Here is a 20545-nt window from a genome sequence, read left to right on the forward strand (position 1 = left end):
GTCAGTGACGTTTTACCTTTTTATTTGGTCGCACCTTTCTGAGGTGGAGCACAACTGCAACACACATAACAATAGAAAAATACTATAAGTCTGCTGTGTGCAAAGCTGTTATGTAACAACAATAACGGAGAACATGAACTAACCTGAACTGTGTGGTTCCAGATCAGTCAGAGAGCTTCAGTCAGTTTTCACATCCTGTCTGCCTTCAGATCACTGCACCACACGGTAAAGTTTTCTTACCTGGAGGCCAAATTAAATCTAAAGCTCCTTTAGTTTATAGGCTCCTTCTTGTGTCACGGTTGGTCCCCTTAATGTCTTTTAATGCAGAAACATTTCCTGTGCTGAAACGATATGAGCCGATTAATAAATTACTTGTTCAACAGAAAATGTATCAAAACTTTAAAACTCCAGCTTGGTGTTTTATTGCTGTAAGAAGCGCTTTTTGCTAAGTGATCACATTTGGAATATGTGGCAGTAAAATTAGTATCGGTTTAATTGATTTGTCAGTCGACAGAAAATTAACCTGCAACAATTCAGATAGTAGATTATTATTATTATTTTTTTAATCATTTTTCAAGCTAAAATACCAAAAATCTTCTAGTTCAAGCTTCTTAAATGTGTTTGTCTCAGTTTTATATCAGTCAACTGAATATTTTTGGGTTTTGAACTGTTGGTTGAACAAAACAAGCAATCTGAAGACATTATGTTGGTGTCTGAGAAATGCAATGGGCAATGTTGACTGTTTTTCTAACATTTTATAGACTAAACAATGAACATATTAGTTTAAAAAAACTGTCAGATGAATAAAACATAAAATTTATCATTATTTGCAACCCTAAAGATTTTTTCCCCTTGTGTATGAAATGTGTTACATGAATACAGTTAACAGTATTGCTGCTGTTTTGTATTAAGTCACAGACACTGAGGACGGTTTTTGTATCACACAATTTTACTGTAGAAAACGTGATGAGCAGATTGACCACTTTTTGCTCACAACAGACCCCAAACACACCTTCATAACATTCAGTAAAATCCACGTCTATGTGCATGTCTTAGCTACATCTACACAGTCATCATTCTTTCTAGAGCCCGGACGATCTCATCCAAGAAACACTTACACTAAATTGTTGGGCTTGTACTTTTTTTTTTCCGTACAGTACATCTTGTTAGTGCACAAAAGTCTGAAAAACTACTAATCATGAGTGAAAAAACACAGCTGCTTTAATCCACTACATAGCAGGTTAATTATTTGGCAAAGAGAACCAAGAAACTGAAAAGGCAAATCTGAAACTCACGTGGGAGGACTTATTAAAGGTTTGTTTCAGTACAAAAAATAGATATATAAACAATATACAAATACAACATAAAGATCTAAACATCCCTCCCTGTGAGTGCAGTACATATCATTTGTCACCATGACTGTAGAAGGCAAATCAAAGAGACATTTAGGGTCCTGGAGGTGTTTCTTTCTCAGGGCGTTGGAGGCAGCGTCAGGGCTCAAGGCTGCGCCTCAGCTTCAGGATTGTCGTAGATGTAACTGCCGACACCTCCGGTGTTGACACCTGAGAGAGAGCAGAGCGCAGGCATTACCTTTTAAAGGGTCAGTTCACCCAAATAACAAACTTCCTACATGAAAAACCCTTTGTGCTGTCTAGTCATGTAGATAGTAAAAGGTTTCGGGATAGTTTCATCTGAGATTTCATTTAATTTTTAAAAACTCAGTAGAAAAACGTCTTTTGAGAAACAAGGTCCTGTATTCTAGATAATCCACAGACATCACTGTGAGCCGTTTTAATTGGAATTACAATTTTAAAAAAATTCCCCAAAATTGTTGACAGTTCATTCTGGGGATTGTTCAGGGTAACAGGGACGTTGTTTCAGGAAAGATGCAGCACTGTCGTGTTTTTCATTTGTATGTTTTCAATGGCTTTGAGAAGCAAAAGCAAACTTTATTCGCCGTTGTTGTAAAAAGAGTGGAAAGAGAGTTATAGTCTCTAAACCTGAGTTCAGTGAGATTTTTGTGAGTGATTTAGGTGGACTGATCCTTTAAAACAAGGCAAGACAAGCAATCCTGATATTTTTCTACTGTAAAGGCTGATTGGAGACACTGAAAAGCATTGATAAACATTTACAGAATTGAACAATAAAGACATTTTTAGATCAATATCAGCCCAAAAGTTTTGTGTAACTGTTGTAAACTCTTGTATCTAAACTGATAAAGAAATCCAGACGTTTGTGCGAGTTACTGCCCATTAAATCAAATGGAAAGTGAAACTATGACCAGACCAGTTTTATAGGTGATGGTGTCGTGTGTTTTTACATCAATAAAAACTCCTCAGACCTTTCCCAGTGAATATTAACCATCAGTTCCCTTAAACCTTTGAAAGAGGAGCCACAAGTTTATGAAGTGCAAACTGGCAAATGTTAATTATTATTATTATTACTAATAAAATTAGGAAGATATTGAAAAACATTTACAGGCTACTGAACTAGATAACAAGGCTATCTAGCTATTTATGTTTAATTATCATTACATTGGTGATATATGAGAATGTGTTTTCAGTTATAGTACTAGTGTTTCCACAGTAGTTTCTCCTTCTCTGTAAGTACGACTTGTGCTTTTCTCCGACCTTCAATCTGACACTTCTAGGCCAAAACAATGTTGGGACTACATGTGGACCACAGTTTACCACATGTTTCAAGACTCCAAGAAACCTGGGGGTTCGCACCCAAAGTGTGAAGCTCCACCCATGGATCCAGGTTATCAAAACTAGAGATTCCCCTCTTATCTCTCTGCTCTTTTCTCCACGAGCTGCAGCAGGAGCAGCTCCTTGCTCTCTTTCACACCTCCAGCAGCTGCTGGAGCAGCTCTCTGCTCTCTTGTGTGGCCTGCTCACAGCAGACACACACAGTCTTCTTTACGGCAGAAGACGCGAGAGCCTGCCTAATACTCAGAAACTAAGTTTCCTTGTGCCAGCAGCTAACACACAAGTCTGCTGGCCAGTTTAACAAGTACAGGAGCCGCGAAATTGAGTTAGCTTGCTGCTAACTCTACACCAAGGAGTGACCTGGGCCCTCTGCATGACTGGAGTGCTGTCTGCCCAGCAACGCCTGCATCTTCAGCTTCAGAGCCAAAGCCTTCTCAGCCTGACTCACCCACGGATTCACCGGCTACAAAGCAGGACACCACAAAGCATCTCTTCCTTCATGGACTGTTAACAACTGGGCATAGCCTAGCAACACAGTGAAGCATAGTACGGCTAAGCAAGAATGTTTAACTCAAACAATGTACTGTACGTGTATTGATTTGGTTAAGGTTATACATTGAACTGTTGTTGTGATGTCCTTGTTGCTTATAGTCAGGCTACTGCATAGCCACACCGCTAGGTTAACGATAGCATGCTTAACACATGTTACATCCAGTAACTAGGCCTTGCATGCAACTAACCTCATCTTAACCTGGCACCTTTAGTATACACCAATTGGCCTTGAATAGAGAACCACACAGTTAAGAGGTTAAAACCTAGTTTGGCAAACTTTGGTTCAGGCAGCACATGTGGTTCAAGACACCACATGGTCTGGCCTTTTATCCCTGTAGTTCCCTTTATCAACCAACGTGTCGACATGCCATGTGCTCAGTCACCAGGTGACTGCAGCCATCTTGCTATTGTCTTCCCTACACACACACACACACACACACACACACACACACACACACACATTCACACTTGTATATAGGTACACTTAGCTAGATTAGTATTGTGTGTTGCTTTTACCCTTTTGTTAAATAAATGCTTTTGGATATACCTGTTGTCTGTTTTAATGTTGCACAAGAATGAGTTTTGCCAACCTCTGCTCTGTAAAGAACTCCAAATCCTTCAACCTTTACTAGCTATTGATATGGTGATTTTGTTTATAGTTATTAAATTAATTATTAATCAAAGTCCCAAATTCATAGATTAGTACACTTTGAGACTGAATTGGCTATCTTTTTCCCTGAGTCCAGGGTGGTGCCCCGTTATTATTAATTCTTATTAATAATTTTATTGATTTTAATAATTAACGATTATCTTTGATAATCGTTAATTATTGCTGATAGCCAAACTTGTAGCCACGGCCCAACAAAATGGTGCCCCGTGTGAGGCAGAGTATTGTTGGCAATTATTCATAATTGTGCAATATTAATTTCAGCATAATTTTGGCCAGTACCAAAATTCTGGAATCTAAAACCTTTAGACTATCCAAAAGTCTATATTTAACACGACCAGTCTGCCACAGGAGAAGATATCTAGCTGTACTTACAAACAAGTGAAGTGTTGGGAGAATTGATTTTTTTTTTTTTCAAATCAATTCTAGCTAAAGCAATTGGTAACCCAAATCTTGAGTTGTTGATAACTACCACTTTAAGCCCTCGTAGTGTTAAACTAAGAGATTGCTATTGCTGCTAGCCACTCAGGTTGAACCTACTCTTACCTAGGAAGTGTAAGAATTTTGGTTCAGCATTCGAATAGTATACATTCAATGCCATCCAGTCAAGCTGTCAGAATTAGTTGTTAATTCAAGTGCTCCCCTTGTTAATTAAACCACAGTGTGCCACCGGCACTGTGACACATAGAGAGCTTGTAGCTGGCTGTTACTGCCATGCATTCCAGCCTGAGTAAGAAATAGAGCCTGTGAAATAGAGCCACAGTGTGCTACCAGCCCTGTGAAACTTAGAAGTCCTCTAGCTGTTACTGCCATGCATTCCAGCCTGAGTCAACTTTAAGAAACAATCCTCTAGCTGTTACTGCGCTGCATCTCAGTTAGTGCATGTTGAAATCTGTTGTGCCCACTAGAGCCACTAGACGGTGTCGTAGCTACCCCTCCTCCACAGGAAGCTACTCCCCATAGTGTAAGCCACAAAATTGTTTGGTTAGGCTAGTGTACTACCCAAACTACACTACAAAGTGTCTGCCACGCAACACCATAGCCAACCACATTGTTTTGTTGTACTAGTCAACTGTTAATCTAATCCTCCGTTCCGGATACAACAATGGAGAACCCCTGTGTAGAACAGTTTATTTCTTCCCTAGCACAGAGCCTAGAACCTGGCTACCCAGAATTCATCAGCAGGTTGAATTTCAGTGAGTGCAGGAAAGAGATAGACTCACTACTCAAGGACAGGAATGATGCACAGACCTCATCCAAAGATCCATTGTTATGCTTGCTTCTGAACTTCCACAGGCAAACCAGCCTTGCCTGTCAGAGCAGAGCAGCCCTAGAAAAGGAGGTAGATCTCCTTAGAGCGCAAAATGCTTGCCTCCTCCATGAGGTTCAGACGGCCAATAAGAAAGCCATGCGCTATTTAGAAGACCTGTACTCAGCAGAGTTAAATCTATGCTCACACAAGGAGGAATTGTTAAGGCTTAGGTCAGAATGTCCTGCCCCACTACAGTCATTCAGCCAATGTGATTCCGGTTATTCCGATTCACACTCCTCCCATAATGAAAGGTTAACTCCCTCTCCACTCGGGGGATTGGAACAATTCCCAACTGACCCTAAGTTCTTGGGAATGAAGTCAGCTTCTCAACCTCCACTGAGAGACAGAGCTAACAGCTACCTGAGTTCCCATCTCTCTGAAACAGACACTGAAGAGACATGTAGTTTATCCTCTAGAAGATATTCTGCCCAGTGTTTTTCTCAGCCACCGATACATGACACATTCATCCGTGCTCATCCTTCCGAAGGGGGGACTAGATCATCCCAGAACTGTTCAGCCTCTCCTCAGCACTATCAGGAAAGTGATAACAGTTGTTCAGCCCCTGCCCTTCAACAAGAGAGAATTGTAGCATGTGATGCACATGTCCATGATAGTGCTAGTTTAGTCTTGTCTTCACCAGAAATGATTTCACAGTGTCCCCACCTTAAAGTGCTTGAGCTCATAGCTAAGGACATTGATCATTTTGACCCAGACAGCTGTAATCACCACATTGAAGATTACTTTAGAGAACTAGAATACAATCTAGTTGACCTGCCCCATGCAACCCAAAGTGAGAAAGTTAAACTTGTGTGGAAAACCAGCTCTAAAGCTGTACACAAGTTTATACAATCACAACCTTCCAGAGTCAGAAATGACTACCAAGAGCTCCATCAAGCACTAGTAGAAGAATTCTCTTTTACTACTGACGAGACCACATCAATGGTTGCAGCCCTCCAAGTTAAACATTCCCGTCGTGAGCATCCCAGGGATTATTACCAACGTTTGAGGCATGCGTACTTCCAGGGCAAGAATGCACCAGGCTTAGAAGAAAACCCCACCTTCAAGTCCTTATTCTTGCAGAACCTTCATCCATGCGTACGCACTCACGTTGTACTTATGACGCACCAAGGTAACCCCTCACTGCGTGAGATAAGAAAGATGACACAGGTGGCTTGGGAAACTGCTGTCACTTCCAAAGCAGGAGGGAAAACAATTGAGCCTGCCAGCTCAAACACTGAAGCGTCATACAGGTCTGCTGCCTCAAAAGATCACCCTCAGAACAGTCCAAAGGGGGGTGACAAAAGGCAGCATAGGGACACTGAGCGTAAGCGCCATGCTCACCAACTGCGTCGAGATAGGCAATCACACAGTAGAAGCTTTAGAAGGCCATACGCAGAGATTCTGGCCCAGAAGTGTGACCAGACAATGGACAGATCAGATGATGACCACAGCATCTCTGACCACAGTTCAGTACATGGTCACCATCTATCAGACAGTGACAGTGCCTCTGAATGTCTCTTTCCCTCTGGCTACACGGAGCGTTACAGCCCTGAGCCACAAGTTAGAAACTTAAGGCACAAGAGCTCTAGAGTTCGCTTCTCACAATTCTAGACAGCAACACAGTCCACCCCTGTACTGACAGTAAGACAGATACCAGTGCCTTACTTTTCCTGCAGTTACATAGATACACTTGGGTTTGTTAGCAACAGTAGCAACCTCAGTTATTCTAAACTCAGTAATAGCCAGACAGCCTGCTATTAGTTGAGGAAAGCCTAAATTCTGATTCAGCTCAGACACAACTGTCCTACTTTGCAAGTACAATTGGATCAACTCCTTGGTAGTATTTTGTCAATAGGATCACTTTGCAAAATACTAGCTCAGGACACTTGATTAGGTACTTTCAGAAGTAGTCATACACATATCCTCACCCACCACAAGTTTAGGACATAGTGCCAAACAAACAATGATACAGCCATTAGGACTTTGGGATTTTTGGAAATATGATGACATCCTTCTGCAGCTACACTTGCCTGAAGGACAAAATTGTAAAGTCTGCCAAGATCAGACTGAGTACTACATTGAGTAGTCAGTATTGTCATCAGATCCAATGAGTGAAACAACAAACACTCTTGGACACTCCAGAAATGGCTTTATCATTTTAGGTGCCACTCTCTCTGCATCTCACCTTAACAAAGTTACACCACTAACATTCCTGTTCTCACTAACCCAAAGAGTAATGAGAAACCCAGGTTATGTTATTTAGGACTATGCCTTTGTTGTTGTCTGTCATGCTTTTGTTTTGCAACTCTGACTGTTCTTGCTTAGCCAAGATAGATAGTGTTAACCACTGCCCAGATGTTACAAACTTGAATGAACTGACAAATGAACTCTTGAACTCAACTGTGGACCATACAGTACATCTATGTTTGTGCTCCCAGGATCACACATCAGGTGCAATCCTAGGACCAAAGGGGGGATGTTGGGACTACATGTGGACCACAGTTTACCACATGTTTCAAGACTCCAAGAAACCTGAGCCCTGGGGGTTCGCACCCAAAGTGTGAAGCTCCACCCATGGATCCAGGTTATCAAAACTAGAGATTCCCCTCTTATCTCTCTGCTCTTTTCTCCACGAGCTGCAGCAGGAGCAGCTCCTCGCTCTCTTTCACACCTCCAGCAGCTGCTGGAGCAGCTCTCTGCTCTCTTGTGTGGCCTGCTCACAGCAGACACACACAGTCTTCTTTACGGCAGAAGACGCGAGAGCCTGCCTAAGACTCAGAAACTAAGTTTCCTTGTGCCAGCAGCTAACACACAAGTCTGCTGGCCAGTTTAACAAGTACAGGAGCCGCGAAATTGAGTTAGCTTGCTGCTAACTCTACACCAAGGAGTGACCTGGGCCCTCTGCACGACTGGAGTGCTGTCTGCCCAGCAACGCCTGCATCTTCAGCTTCAGAGCCAAAGCCTTCTCAGCCTGACTCACCCACGGATTCACCGGCTACAAAGCAGGACACCACAAAGCATCTCTTCCTTCATGGACTGTTAACAACTGGGCATAGCCTAGCAACACAGTGAAGCATAGTACGGCTAAGCAAGAATGTTTAACTCAAACAATGTACTGTACGTGTATTGATTTGGTTAAGGTTATACATTGAACTGTTGTTGTGATGTCCTTGTTGCTTATAGTCAGGCTACTGCATAGCCACACAGCTAGGTTAACGATAGCATGCTTAACACATGTTACATCCAGTAACTAGGCCTTGCATGCAACTAACCTCATCTTAACCTGGCACCTTTAGTATACACCAATTGGCCTTGAATAGAGAACCACACAGTTAAGAGGTTAAAACCTAGTTTGGCAAACTTTGGTTCAGGCAGCACATGTGGTTCAAGACACCACATGGTCTGGCCTTTTAACCCTGTAGTTCCCTTTATCAGCCAACGTGTCGACATGCCATGTGCTCAGTCACCAGGTGACTGCAGCCATCTTGCTATTGTCTTCCCTACACACACACACACACACACACACACACACACACACACACACTCACACATTCACACTTGTATATAGGTACACTTAGCTAGATTAGTATTGTGTGTTGCTTTTACCCTTTTGTTAAATAAATGCTTTTGGATATACCTGTTGTCTGTTTTAATGTTGCACAAGAATGAGTTTTGCCAACCTCTGCTCTGTAAAGAACTCCAAATCCTTCAACCTTTACTAGCTATTGATATGGTGATTTTGTTTATAGTTATTAAATTAATTATTAATCAAAGTCCCAAATTCATAGATTAGTACACTTTGAGACTGAATTGGCTATCTTTTTCCCTGAGTCCAGGGTGGTGCCCCGTTATTATTAATTCTTATTAATAATTTTATTGATTTTAATAATTAACAATTATCTTTGATAATCATTAATTATTACTGATAGCCAAACTTGTAGCCACGGCCCAACAACAACAAAAGTTATTTGGCTTCACCCACCAACTCTGCCTCTGATGAATATTTGTGGATCTACAACTATAGTACAGGCTCCCTTTTCATGATGTTGTTTGGGGACGTTTCTGTTGTTTGAACCATTGTTTAAAGGATATGTCTGAAGATTTTCTGTATTTTTCTTATTGTCAACAAATCTCAATGAGCTGATCTACGCTAGCTTGTTGGCTTCATACTAAAACTCTTTACACTGTACAGTGTAGTAGGTTGTGATATGTATGCATGCTCAGTGCTGTCTGCCTTACACAGAACTACTCTCCAGAGACTGAAAACATGATCACTGTTATTAGTCTTTGGAGCCGTTTCTAAACAAATTAACATGACCAAACTCTTCATGATGAAGGAACGTGTCACCCAGTGCAGCGGTTTGGCTCACTGATGTGTTTTTAATAGTTTTTGGACAACAACAGAGGTCTACAGCACAGAGGAATAAGATATATCAGTCTGTGGATATACATACAATACTTGTTAGTAGATCAGTTCATTGTTGGTTTGGCGCTGCACGTGAGATTTGCTGACAATCAGAAAAATATATGATGCACAGTCTCTCTCTGAGAACCTGGCCTGCTGTCCTGTACTGCGCTGAAAGAGTTTGTGATTTCATACCTTTAGGTCCAAACAGCACAGCGTAGCAGGGTTTGTGGCAGTACGGCTGTCCGTCATGCTGCAACAGGGAGAAAAGAGTGTCTGAAAAGCTTCATTTAGTTTTTTAACAGTGTGTAGACATTTTTTGAATGGAACTGACTATTGGTACGGATTCATCAATAGTATCAATAGTCAGTTTATTGTCGGTATGGAATTATTACGCATGCGCATTGATATTGAGTGTGCAAGATCAGGTGATCAGGTTCAAACTGTTTCAAAATGGAGGAACGCTTTTGCCTGCAGGTAATGCGTCAATCCTTCCCATGGTTTGGGGTAAACTGGTTAAGTTTAGGCACAAAAGCCACTTGGTTAGGGTTAGGGAAAGATCATGGTTTGGGTTAAAACAGTAAAATGTGGTAAAAATATCCCATTAAACGGCACTAAAATGCCCGACATGACAGTAAAAAATGTCTACAAGAGGTCGGGTGTTGTATGAAAGTCTGTTCCCCCCTCGAAAAATGTTCCCCTCCTGTTAAAATTGTGTTTACGTACCAAGAGAACAAACTACTATCTGCATGGAAAACCAGTCTGGTGCCTTTTTGAATATGATGTAAAGTAGTAAAATGACCAGACATATTATGAAATCAGCACTGTCAGCGTGTTATTGTCGCATCTCTCACCTCTGCGTGGCTGCCGGGAGCCAGAGTCTTACTGCATCTCTCACAGCGCAGACAGGGCCGGTGCCAGTTCTTCCCGAGAGAAGACACCTTCTCAGCTGAACACCGTGGAGACAGTAACCATGGCAACCAGTGGGACTTAGTCACACATTCCAACACTCAAACTGTATGTACATGCAAACAGAGAGAGAGATGTGGAAAAACACCAATCTGCTCACCGAAATACACCGTCTTATTGCATCTGGGGCAGGTGTTGGGTCCTCCGGAGAAAGATGAGAAGCTTGCAGCTGGACGAGGAAACAATTCATTATTTACTGTCGAATAATCGTGGCTTTATTGGCAATGCATGAACACATTCGGTATGAAATACAGATTTAGAGCCTTTTAGCTACACACACCATCTCTCATGCCATCCTTTTTATCTCCTTGTTGTTCTCTTTAAACACACACGTCATCAAAGTCTCACTTTCACTAAAACATCAATATGCTTTTCTCAGTTTTTACTGACAGTTTGACATATTTTCTTCCTCTTTGTCATCTTCATTTTCTCCTGTTTTTCTCTAAAAGCTGCCCCCACATGTTTTAAATGACCTTAACTAAACCTAATCCCTCCAGAGATTACACTATCCTAGCAGACATTCAATGTCTCCTCCTATTATATGACAGTCTTTCTATTTTTGCTCCACGTATTTCTCACCCTTCACTGGTCCCCGAGCGGGGGCTCTTTTCTCCTCCTCTGGTTTGGCATCTGTTTCCACGGAAACGGCTGCAGGGGCTTCGTTGACGGGAGTATCGTACACGTAGGATCCAGCTCCGCCTATGTTCACCCCTGAAACACACGCAAATGTTGCTTTAAAAAAAAAAACAACCTGAAAATGACCAGTAGAAATGTTTATTTTTAGGTTTAAACAAGAAGAAACCTTTTGGTCCAAAGAGGGCGGCGTAGCAGGGCTTGTGACAAAAAGGCTTCCCATCATGCTGCAAAATACAAGGAGGGATAATAAGCAGATGCATCCATTCCCTTTAAAAGTCTCTAAACTAAACCTCCAGTTTTTTTTTTCTTTTTAACGAGAGTGGGAAAGTTTTGTTAAACACATTTTTGTTTTAATCTGTTTGGATTCACATAATGCCAAATAACAAATGAGCGAGAACTTATTTGCAGGAGTTTATATGACTTGTCTGCTCTCTGTTATTTTCTCTGTTTATACCAATTAATAAGGCGTGACAAAACAGCTAAATATCATTCCATACTGCTGTACGTTTACCCCTTTGTTCATCTTATTATTCTCTGTGAAAGCCAGTTCCCTAGTAAGAGCTGCACCATTAACATTTTGATGTGCGTTGTTTACAATAATACAGACTGATGTGTCTTTTCCAGTGAAAAATCCTCGGTTTAACTTTCCATTTATAACCCTTTTCAGACAAGGAATCAAAATATTACTGACACACAAAAACAAGTTTTTCTTCTTGTTCCCTCAGTTGGATGTTTGTTCTTCTTCTCTGTGCAGAATGATGTATGTTCAGAGTTTGTTTTCACTTTCATCTGCTGAAGGAGGAAAGTTTCTCTGAGCTCACCTTCGATCTCAGTTTAACACGTCTACCTACAAGCACGATTTGTGACATCGCAACTAGTTTGAAGCCAATCATGGTCCAGTGCACAGATACTGAGAATGAACCTCTTGTGTAGTTACACTTATGATGTTTTTCAATGAGGCAGTAGGACTAGATGTAGTTAGCCAATTCAGACACAAAATATAATTCAAAGCAGAGTATTTTTTATGTGTCTTAAACATGTGTAGAGAGGATCTTTAAAATAATTTATGTAGTATATAATATAACATGATTACTTATAAAGTATCAGGTTTCTATCAGAGAAACTAAACATGGTACTGTATGTATAGTGCATTGATGCAGAGTTCAGTTTTTTTCTTATTCTACTATTAACAAATCCCATCATAGTTTACCTGTTAGAATTACATCAATGCATATGAATACAGACAATACATTTCACATTTTTGAATGTTTTTATAATTGTTTTCATTCATTTCATTATTTAACCCTTCATTTTTATTATTAGTATTATTTAATTACTTATTTTTGTTGAAGAACCTACAACTACACTGTTCCCTCCCGACTTCTACACCCATAGATATACATTCTCCTGTTGTGAACAGGCTCTTAAACGCAGGCAGATAAATAACTTTTTCAGCCTTTGACGACAGAGGACGTGACCTCAACAGGAAGTGCATGTGGTTTCCTCGTGGCGAAACTCGAAACTGAATTTTTAGACACTTTTCTCCCAACTTCTCTAATGGTTAGAAAGTACAAGTACAAGTTTGACCACGAGGAAACCGCATGGACTTCCTGTTTAGGTTAAGTTCTCTTTTGTTAAAGGCTTTGGTTTGCGGGTACATTTACACCACGTGTGTATGGAAGGGCCTACAGCCTGTAACGGCAAGTAGTTTTACATTATTAATCACAAAAGTTATTATGATATTTGATCTAGTTCACCAGGCAGACTCTTCCCCTACTGTTATAATCTAAAATAGGACTCCCGGGGCTGCTACATATTAATACTGACACAGAAATGTTCAGTTACACTCGTCATAAATCCCTCTAGATTCATCTTAAAATGTAAATACATGAGCTTCCTCTCACCTCAGCGTGGCCTCCGGGATTCAACGTCTTGTTGCAGCGCTCACATTTCAGACAGAACTTGTGCCAGTCTTTCCCTAAAGACGTCACCTTCTCCGCTGTGGAGGAAGAAGAGACAGAAATCATGAATTTATATTAAAATGTGTCATAAAACTACAGTGTTATTGTGCCATTACATCTACCTCAAGTGTTCTCAATCCCAGAAGTCCAGATTTTAATGGGGTAGCCCAAAGGATGCATAAAATCTAAGTGGGATGAACAAACTTATGAACTCTCTGTCTCTCTCTTGTACTCAAAAGTTTTAGGCACACAGACTGTTGTAGAAAGGACAGAAGGTGAGAGAAGTTCACCGACTGTCATTTATCTGTTTGTCCTCCTCCCAGAATATCCCAGCAGACACACCGAGGCCCTGATACGACATGACACTACCTGTTTAGACTCACTGGCCAGCCTGTCACTGTAATATGTGACAGTAAGTCACCTTGGCACACAGAGAACACTCTGCATCCATGCTGGAGGATATGCATATGTACATTAGTCAGCTTATCATTGTGGAACCTTGGAATTATAAGAATCTACTGAGCAAATCACATAAACCATGTTGTTGTTTTTTTTTTAAAGAGTATCTGAGTCTGCAATTTCTAGAGCAACATCAGATATTTTCTTTTTCTTCCACTTCGTTTATTTATTTAATGATGAAACTGCAGTTTTTTTCCTTTTTTTACTCATGATCCTGTATTTTTTGATTTCCCCTTCAAAACATCTTCCTTTTGTTTTTCCCCCTTTTCTTAGCTTTTTGTCCCTTTTGTCCTTTTTTTATTTTATATACAGTATATATACACTATATTAATTTGTTGTAGTAATGAAATGCTGGATATACACTCTTGTGGAAAATAATAAAAATCCTTAATCGCATAAAGAAAGACTGAATGGAAACTGACAGGAGCTCAAAACACTAACAAAGATAAAATCTCTGAGCGGTTCGGTTCATTTCCCTGTGTAAGGAAACATACAGTTTTTCTTTTGAGATACATTTTTTTCTTTTATTCATTAGATTTACAGCAGAGTTACGAGTAAGAAAGCGAACAGCGTGTCTGGTTGAAGCTGCAGGGCGTGGTTTGCTGCTGCTCTCCAGAGTCATGAAGGGAAAGAACAAAAAGAAAATCGATCCATGTGCAATCAATAAATTATTGAACAGGCCATGTGGTGTGGCTCCAAAATGAAAAAGAAGGTGAAAACTGAGACACGATCACTAAACTCACTTTTTAGAAAGATAATACCCTCCTTTTGAGCATTCAACAATGCTGCTTAAAGACGAGGAAAAGAAGACGGCTGTTAGTCGAGCAACCGACACACATAAACTCAACTCACTTACATTTAAAGATGGACATGAATCTGAAAAATGTAAATGTAAAGATGGTGATTTGTCATAAGCTGTCAGTTTAGACATTTTAGGCTGATGACGACAAGCAAACAAGTATGTTAATGGTTCACTGTAATCTTATCCAAAGATAGTAAACCCATTACAGCCTGAGATGGGACACATAGCTGTTACCAGTCTGAGTCTGGCACTGACCAGCTGAGACATTTTTGGACATTTTGGAGAGAAACTTTCATTTCACATCCAGACTGGTAATCTTGTTGGAAATGATAAACACGAGGACACACTGAGGCAGCACAGACCAGACACGAGATAATTACTGTAGGAGGGTTATTAGATTGGAACATATTAGACGTTGGAACATGACTGTAATATTCAGACTCTTACAGTGTGTTTGTGGTACTCAGGAGTAAGTTTATACTTCATGTTTGATTGCATTACTGTAATATTCCTGCTGTCACATGGTGTCTTTGTCGTACGGCTGATGTAAGAGCCAAAACTGACTATAAATATCAGAGTTGAGTTTGTTGTTATGTACATATTATTACATATGGCTGATAATTTTATTATTATGATAATTCTGTTGTAAGTGGAATGATGTATTTGTAAAATAGATGTATATTGAGACTTAGTTACTGTGCATGTGCAGTTAGTTAAGAGAGCAGCAGAATGAAAACATGCTGAGTGGAATAAAAAAGGGTTTTGACTGTAAAACCAAGCAGCAACTAACACAGAAGAAATGCTTTAAAGTGTCATCGACAGCCCTGGTTTCAATAGACTCCCATTCAAAAAGCATCTCTCTACCAATACTAAATATATCTTTTTTTTTTTCAAGGAGTCATTGTGGTCTCAATCTCTACATTCAGGCCCTCTGATAAGTGCGCTGATGGTCATTTTGGAAATTATTGCTCTGTTCATAAGATTTTATGACTTGTGTTCCCAGAGCGTGAAAGGCAACGCCCTGCACTCCTTATCTGGAAAGTCATGGCTCAGAACAAAAAGAAGGCGATGACCATAAGCTGCAACTCTGGACTTCAAACCGTCTCAAGTGAAACCAACGGGTGAAGTCACACCTCGCTACGACCAACCTTCCAAATTTCCAAATGTTCCCCTTTTATCGTGGATGGGTACTGAAAACTTGAATGGATGTTAATGAACTGTCAAAATCAAATCTGATCTCCGCCCTTCTTTGGATTTGAGAGTTATTAATTAAAGAGTATGACTTTAAGTATGAGTTTGATTTCCCCAGTTTGCCCCAGTTATTGGTGGTTTTTCCAAAATTCCATCATTTACATTACTGGTCAAAATAGGCTCATACAGGTAAGACTGAGAAAAGCATCTCTCATAATAATATGACAAAACATAATTTTCTAAATTTCATACCAATCCTTTAAGTGCAATCTGATCCAAGACCTCAAATGTTGTTACTATAATATTCTTATTATATGTATGTGCTAAAAATATTTAATTCATAGCATCATGTAGTTTGTACGTTTCCTGCTGCCACCTAACAGTTACTCGTCATATTGGTGGTTTATTTCTTTTCATGAGGGTAATAGCTCTAAATGAATGATAATAAAGTTGGGCGATGTGACAATATACACAAGATGATATACCACACACTGTTTATACCACGGTAGCTATCACTTCCATAGCTTTGAATATACTTTATAATATATACTTGTCCATTGTGAGCAGTGCCGCAAACCATTTAACAGGACTGATTAATGGCAATATACATTTTTTAATGGCCTTTATTTGCATCAATGTGATTTGTACCTTGATTTGTCATGTATTTCATTCACTAACCAAAAACAGACATACCCATCTGGTTATTTTTGACGTAAACTGTTTTTCTGTTTATTTTACATGTACAAATACTGTATACCTTACATATATATATACAGCGTTTCACAAATATAATACATATGCAAGGATAGAATATTTTATCGACACTGCGCCACCTAAATTATGAGAAATTACATTTCACCAAAATGTGCTGCAATGTGAAATCTGAAATATTTGAAAACATGTATTTTATTACATTTTGACCGAGTAAAAAGGTAGAAATGACTTGGACTCAATGAGATGAACATTAGCTTCACTTTTCTCATTGTGATTTTGAATATTTCAGTAAATAACATTGAAGTGATGTCACAAAATGTATTTTTCATGTAAATTTTTATTAAAGGGAAGATGTGGTATAAAGGAATATTTATAAAATTAAATCTTTTGTTAGGCTATTATCATATCTAGAGCTGCAGCGATTAGTCGATTAATCAATTAGTTGCCAACTATTAAATTAATCTCTAACTATTTTGATAATCAATTAACTGTTTTGACTCATTTTGAGCCTGATTTCAGCTTGTGGAATGTGAGTATTTTCTGGGTTTTTTTGTCCTGTATGACAGTAAACTGAATATCTTTGGGTTGTGACTGCTGTTCGGGACAAAACAAGACATCTGAGGACGTCATCTTGGGTTTTGGAAAACAGTGATCAACATTTTTCACCATTTTCACCAAATAATCAACAGATTATTCAATAATGACTTTAACCTTTAGTTGCAGCCCTAATTATATCCCTAAAAGTGTTGCTGTGAAGTCTGTGAGACATGTAAAATAAATCTACATTAATAAAACTAAACCTTTTATTTTTATCAATGGTCATCTCTGATCCTCCATAAGCGCTGTAGGGCAGCTACATGGTCATTAAAAACAGACTGAATAACGTCATGGGAATTAAATAAGATAAGGGATTAAAGAAGAACAGCGGGCTATTATTTCATGAGAAAGCCTCACATAACGTTAATATTCCCTCCTCTGATAATAACGCTGCTCGGCCTCTTCAGCGGTTACACAGAAAACATGAACTTACCGAAATACACCGTCTTGTCACATTTTGGACATTTTGACGCCATGATCCGTTTATCCCGGACTGAAACAGACAGAAGAGGTCGCGTCCAGTCGGTGCACCGGCAGTCTGTCTTGTCTGTCTGCAGCTCCAGCGGCGCAGACACACCTTAGAGGATGACGATGGTGAGGGTTGGGGGGGTGATGGGAGGCTCACATCCTCCCTTTCCTTCTTCTCCTTCATTTGCATAACCCCGCCTCCACGGTGACATCATGCATCAGTAGATCTGAGATGGTACAAAATGTCTGTGGATATTCATACCAGTTGTACATTTTAGTATAATTCCCCCAAGACTTCACTAATGTTGCCCTTTTCTGAAACTCATCTGTCTCACAAGCCATATTCATGAAAATGTTATATTATTTTGTAAACATGTACTGTTTGGAATACTGGAAGATAAATCTAAATTGAGTTATCAGCTCTAAATCATAAATCGTTTTGGCTAAATTTCATATAAATTTTATTGGCTAAATTTCATCTTCATAAAAGAAAATTTCCAGGTAAAAAGCCGAACATCTTGGTTTTCACAAAGGAGGTCAAACAGTACACTGATTCAATTCGATTTTCCTCCAAAGGCTGTAAAAACTCTGAATACCTGTATTTTTATTTAAATTCTTTATATGAACTGTAACTCCTTCTAGCTCAGTTTCTTTGGGTTTTTTTTTAAAAACTTTTCTTCTGCAACCAGTAATATGAATATTTTGATATTTTGTACATGATAATTTTGTTGAAGAAGAAATTGTAACTGTTTTATATGTCAATTAAAAAAACAAATGTGTTTCTGACTTTGAAAACCAGTAAAAGCTTTGAAAAGAAACATTGAGTATACCTGTTTTCATCATTATATAAAATCATAAAATAAAACTACTAATATCTGAGCTCGTATTGTAAATGATTTTACCAATCAAAATCCTGCTGGTACTTCTTGGGGATGTCCAAACTCCTTTTCTAAAATTAGTGAAGCAGAATTCCAGAAAATCATTCCACAGCTGAAATCCTCCACTTGCTCCCTTGATGCCATTTGCACTTCCTTTTGTAAGGAGGTTTTAGACAGTTTTATCCACAATGTACTTGACATTGTAAACTCTCTAGAGACAGGCATCTTCCCAGATACACTCAAAACAGCTCTAGTCAGGCCTTTACTCAAAAAGCACACTCTTGACCCTTCTGTTTTGAGTCATTTTAGGCCCATATCAAACCTGCCTTTTCTGGGTAAGATTTTAGAGAAGGCAATGTTAAAACAGTTGGATGCATTCCTGCAAAAAAATGAGACCCATGAAAAATTTCAGTGTGGCTTTAGAAGAGGACATAGCACCGAGACAGCCCTTGTAAAAGTAACAAACGATCTTTGTAGTGAGTGCAGATAATAAAAACGTCTCAGGCCTCTAAGTGCTGTGTTTGATACAGTCGACATGAGATACTCCTAGACAAACTTGAAAGTTTGATTGGACTCTCTGGAACCATGTTGAACTGGTTCAAGACTTACCTCACTGGAAGAAGTTATTCTGTCAGCCTACGTGAACATGTCTTAGAAAAGCGTAACTTTCTCTTTGGTGTTCCTCAGGGTTCAATTCTTGGTCCGCTACTGTTCTCCCTGTATATGCTTCTGATTGGAGAAAGTGTTCACAAACATGGTGCAAATCTTCATTGTTATGCAGATGACACCCAGTTCTATTTATCTGTAGCAGCAGACAATAAAGAGACCCTAAATCCCTTGATAGATTGCCTCTCAAGCATTGTACAGTGGATGAGTAGTAACCTGCTTAAATTAAATGAAGACAACACAGAAGTTCTTATTATAGGCACAGATGCACAGAGAGAAGAACTGGCTCTACAGATTAAACCAGAAGTAAAAAACTTCGGCGTTATCCTCAACTCTGAATTGAACTTTAAAAGTCATATCCACAATGTTACAAAGATAGCTTTTTATCATTTAAGAAACATTGCAAGAGTCAGACCCTACCTTACTTTGGAAGATGCCAAGAAACTCACTCATGCCTTTGTTTTTTCACTTAGATTATTGTAATGCACTTTATACTGATTTACCAAATAAAACCATTGATCGGTTGCAACTTGTTCAAAACTCAGCAGCAAGAATTTTAACTAAAACTAGGAAAAGGGAACATATTATACCAGTATTAGCGTCATTGCACTGGCTACCTTTAATGTTGAGGATAGATTTTTATTTTTACTTGCTTTTAAAGGTCAAAAAGGTCTAGCACCTTCATATCTCTCAGATTGCTTGTCAGAATATGTTCCAAACTGTTCGCTTATGTAGCTTAACACTGGCTTGTTAACTGTGCCACAAATAAAAAGTATGGTGGGGCAGCTTTTTGCAGCTATGCACCAAAGATCTGGAACAAACTTCCATCATATATTAGACAAGCATCCTCTGTTGATATGCTCAAGAAGTAGCTCAAAACTTATTTTTAAGGTCTTTCTTTTAATTAACTCAACATTTTATTTGCTCTTTACTGTTATCAGCTGTTTTTAGTACCTGTATTATCTTTCTTTCTCCTGATGATTTTAGCTATTTTTATCTTCTTTCCTCTTTTTTATCTTTGTAGTTTTTTATTGTTTATTGTGTTTTTTTCTTTCTTTTATTGTTTTTAAATGTCTGTTTTTTGTTTGTTTTTAATACCTTTTCTGTAAAGCACTTTGAGCTGCATTTTATGTTATGAAAGGTGCTTCATAAATAATGCTATATAAATAATAATAATAATAATAATAATAATAATAATAATAATAATAATAATAATAATAAAGTTTATTATTTTATATTAATATTGTTGTTGTTGTTGTTGTTGTTGTTATTATTATTATTATTATTATTATTATTATTGAGTTTACTTTTTAAATCACTGCTCACTGTTATAAATTAATCTGTCCATTATATTCTCAATTAATCAATTAGTTGTTCAGTCCATAAAATGTCAGAAAATGGTGAAAATATCGATCACTCACTTTCACTTTCCCAAAACCCAAGATGCAACCTCAAATGTCTTATTTTGTCCCGTCATTCAATTTATTATCATAGAGAACTAAAGGAACCTAAACATATTCAAATTTGAGAGGCTGGAATCGAAGAATTTTGACTTTTTTC

At 38.8% G+C, this 20545-nt stretch overlaps 1 protein-coding gene across 1 annotated transcript; it reads right to left on the reverse strand.

Annotated features, from left to right (window-relative positions):
- Positions 1–999: 999 nt before the first annotated feature.
- On the reverse strand, positions 1000–17594 carry LOC122965567 (cysteine-rich protein 2-like). The gene is made up of 8 exons (XM_044329720.1): positions 17407–17594; positions 13154–13248; positions 11416–11473; positions 11193–11324; positions 10714–10782; positions 10499–10593; positions 9840–9897; positions 1000–1562 (listed from the first exon to the last, which is right to left on the reverse strand). Exons 1-8 carry the CDS (start codon positions 17447–17449, stop codon positions 1498–1500), a joined length of 615 nt encoding a protein of 204 aa, XP_044185655.1. The 5' UTR covers positions 17450–17594; the 3' UTR covers positions 1000–1497.
- Between the last annotated feature and the right edge of the window lie 2951 nt (positions 17595–20545).

The sequence above is a fragment of the Thunnus albacares genome, chromosome 16 (genome assembly GCF_914725855.1).
Source record: "Thunnus albacares chromosome 16, fThuAlb1.1, whole genome shotgun sequence".
In the NCBI taxonomy this organism is placed as follows: domain Eukaryota; kingdom Metazoa; phylum Chordata; class Actinopteri; order Scombriformes; family Scombridae; genus Thunnus; species Thunnus albacares.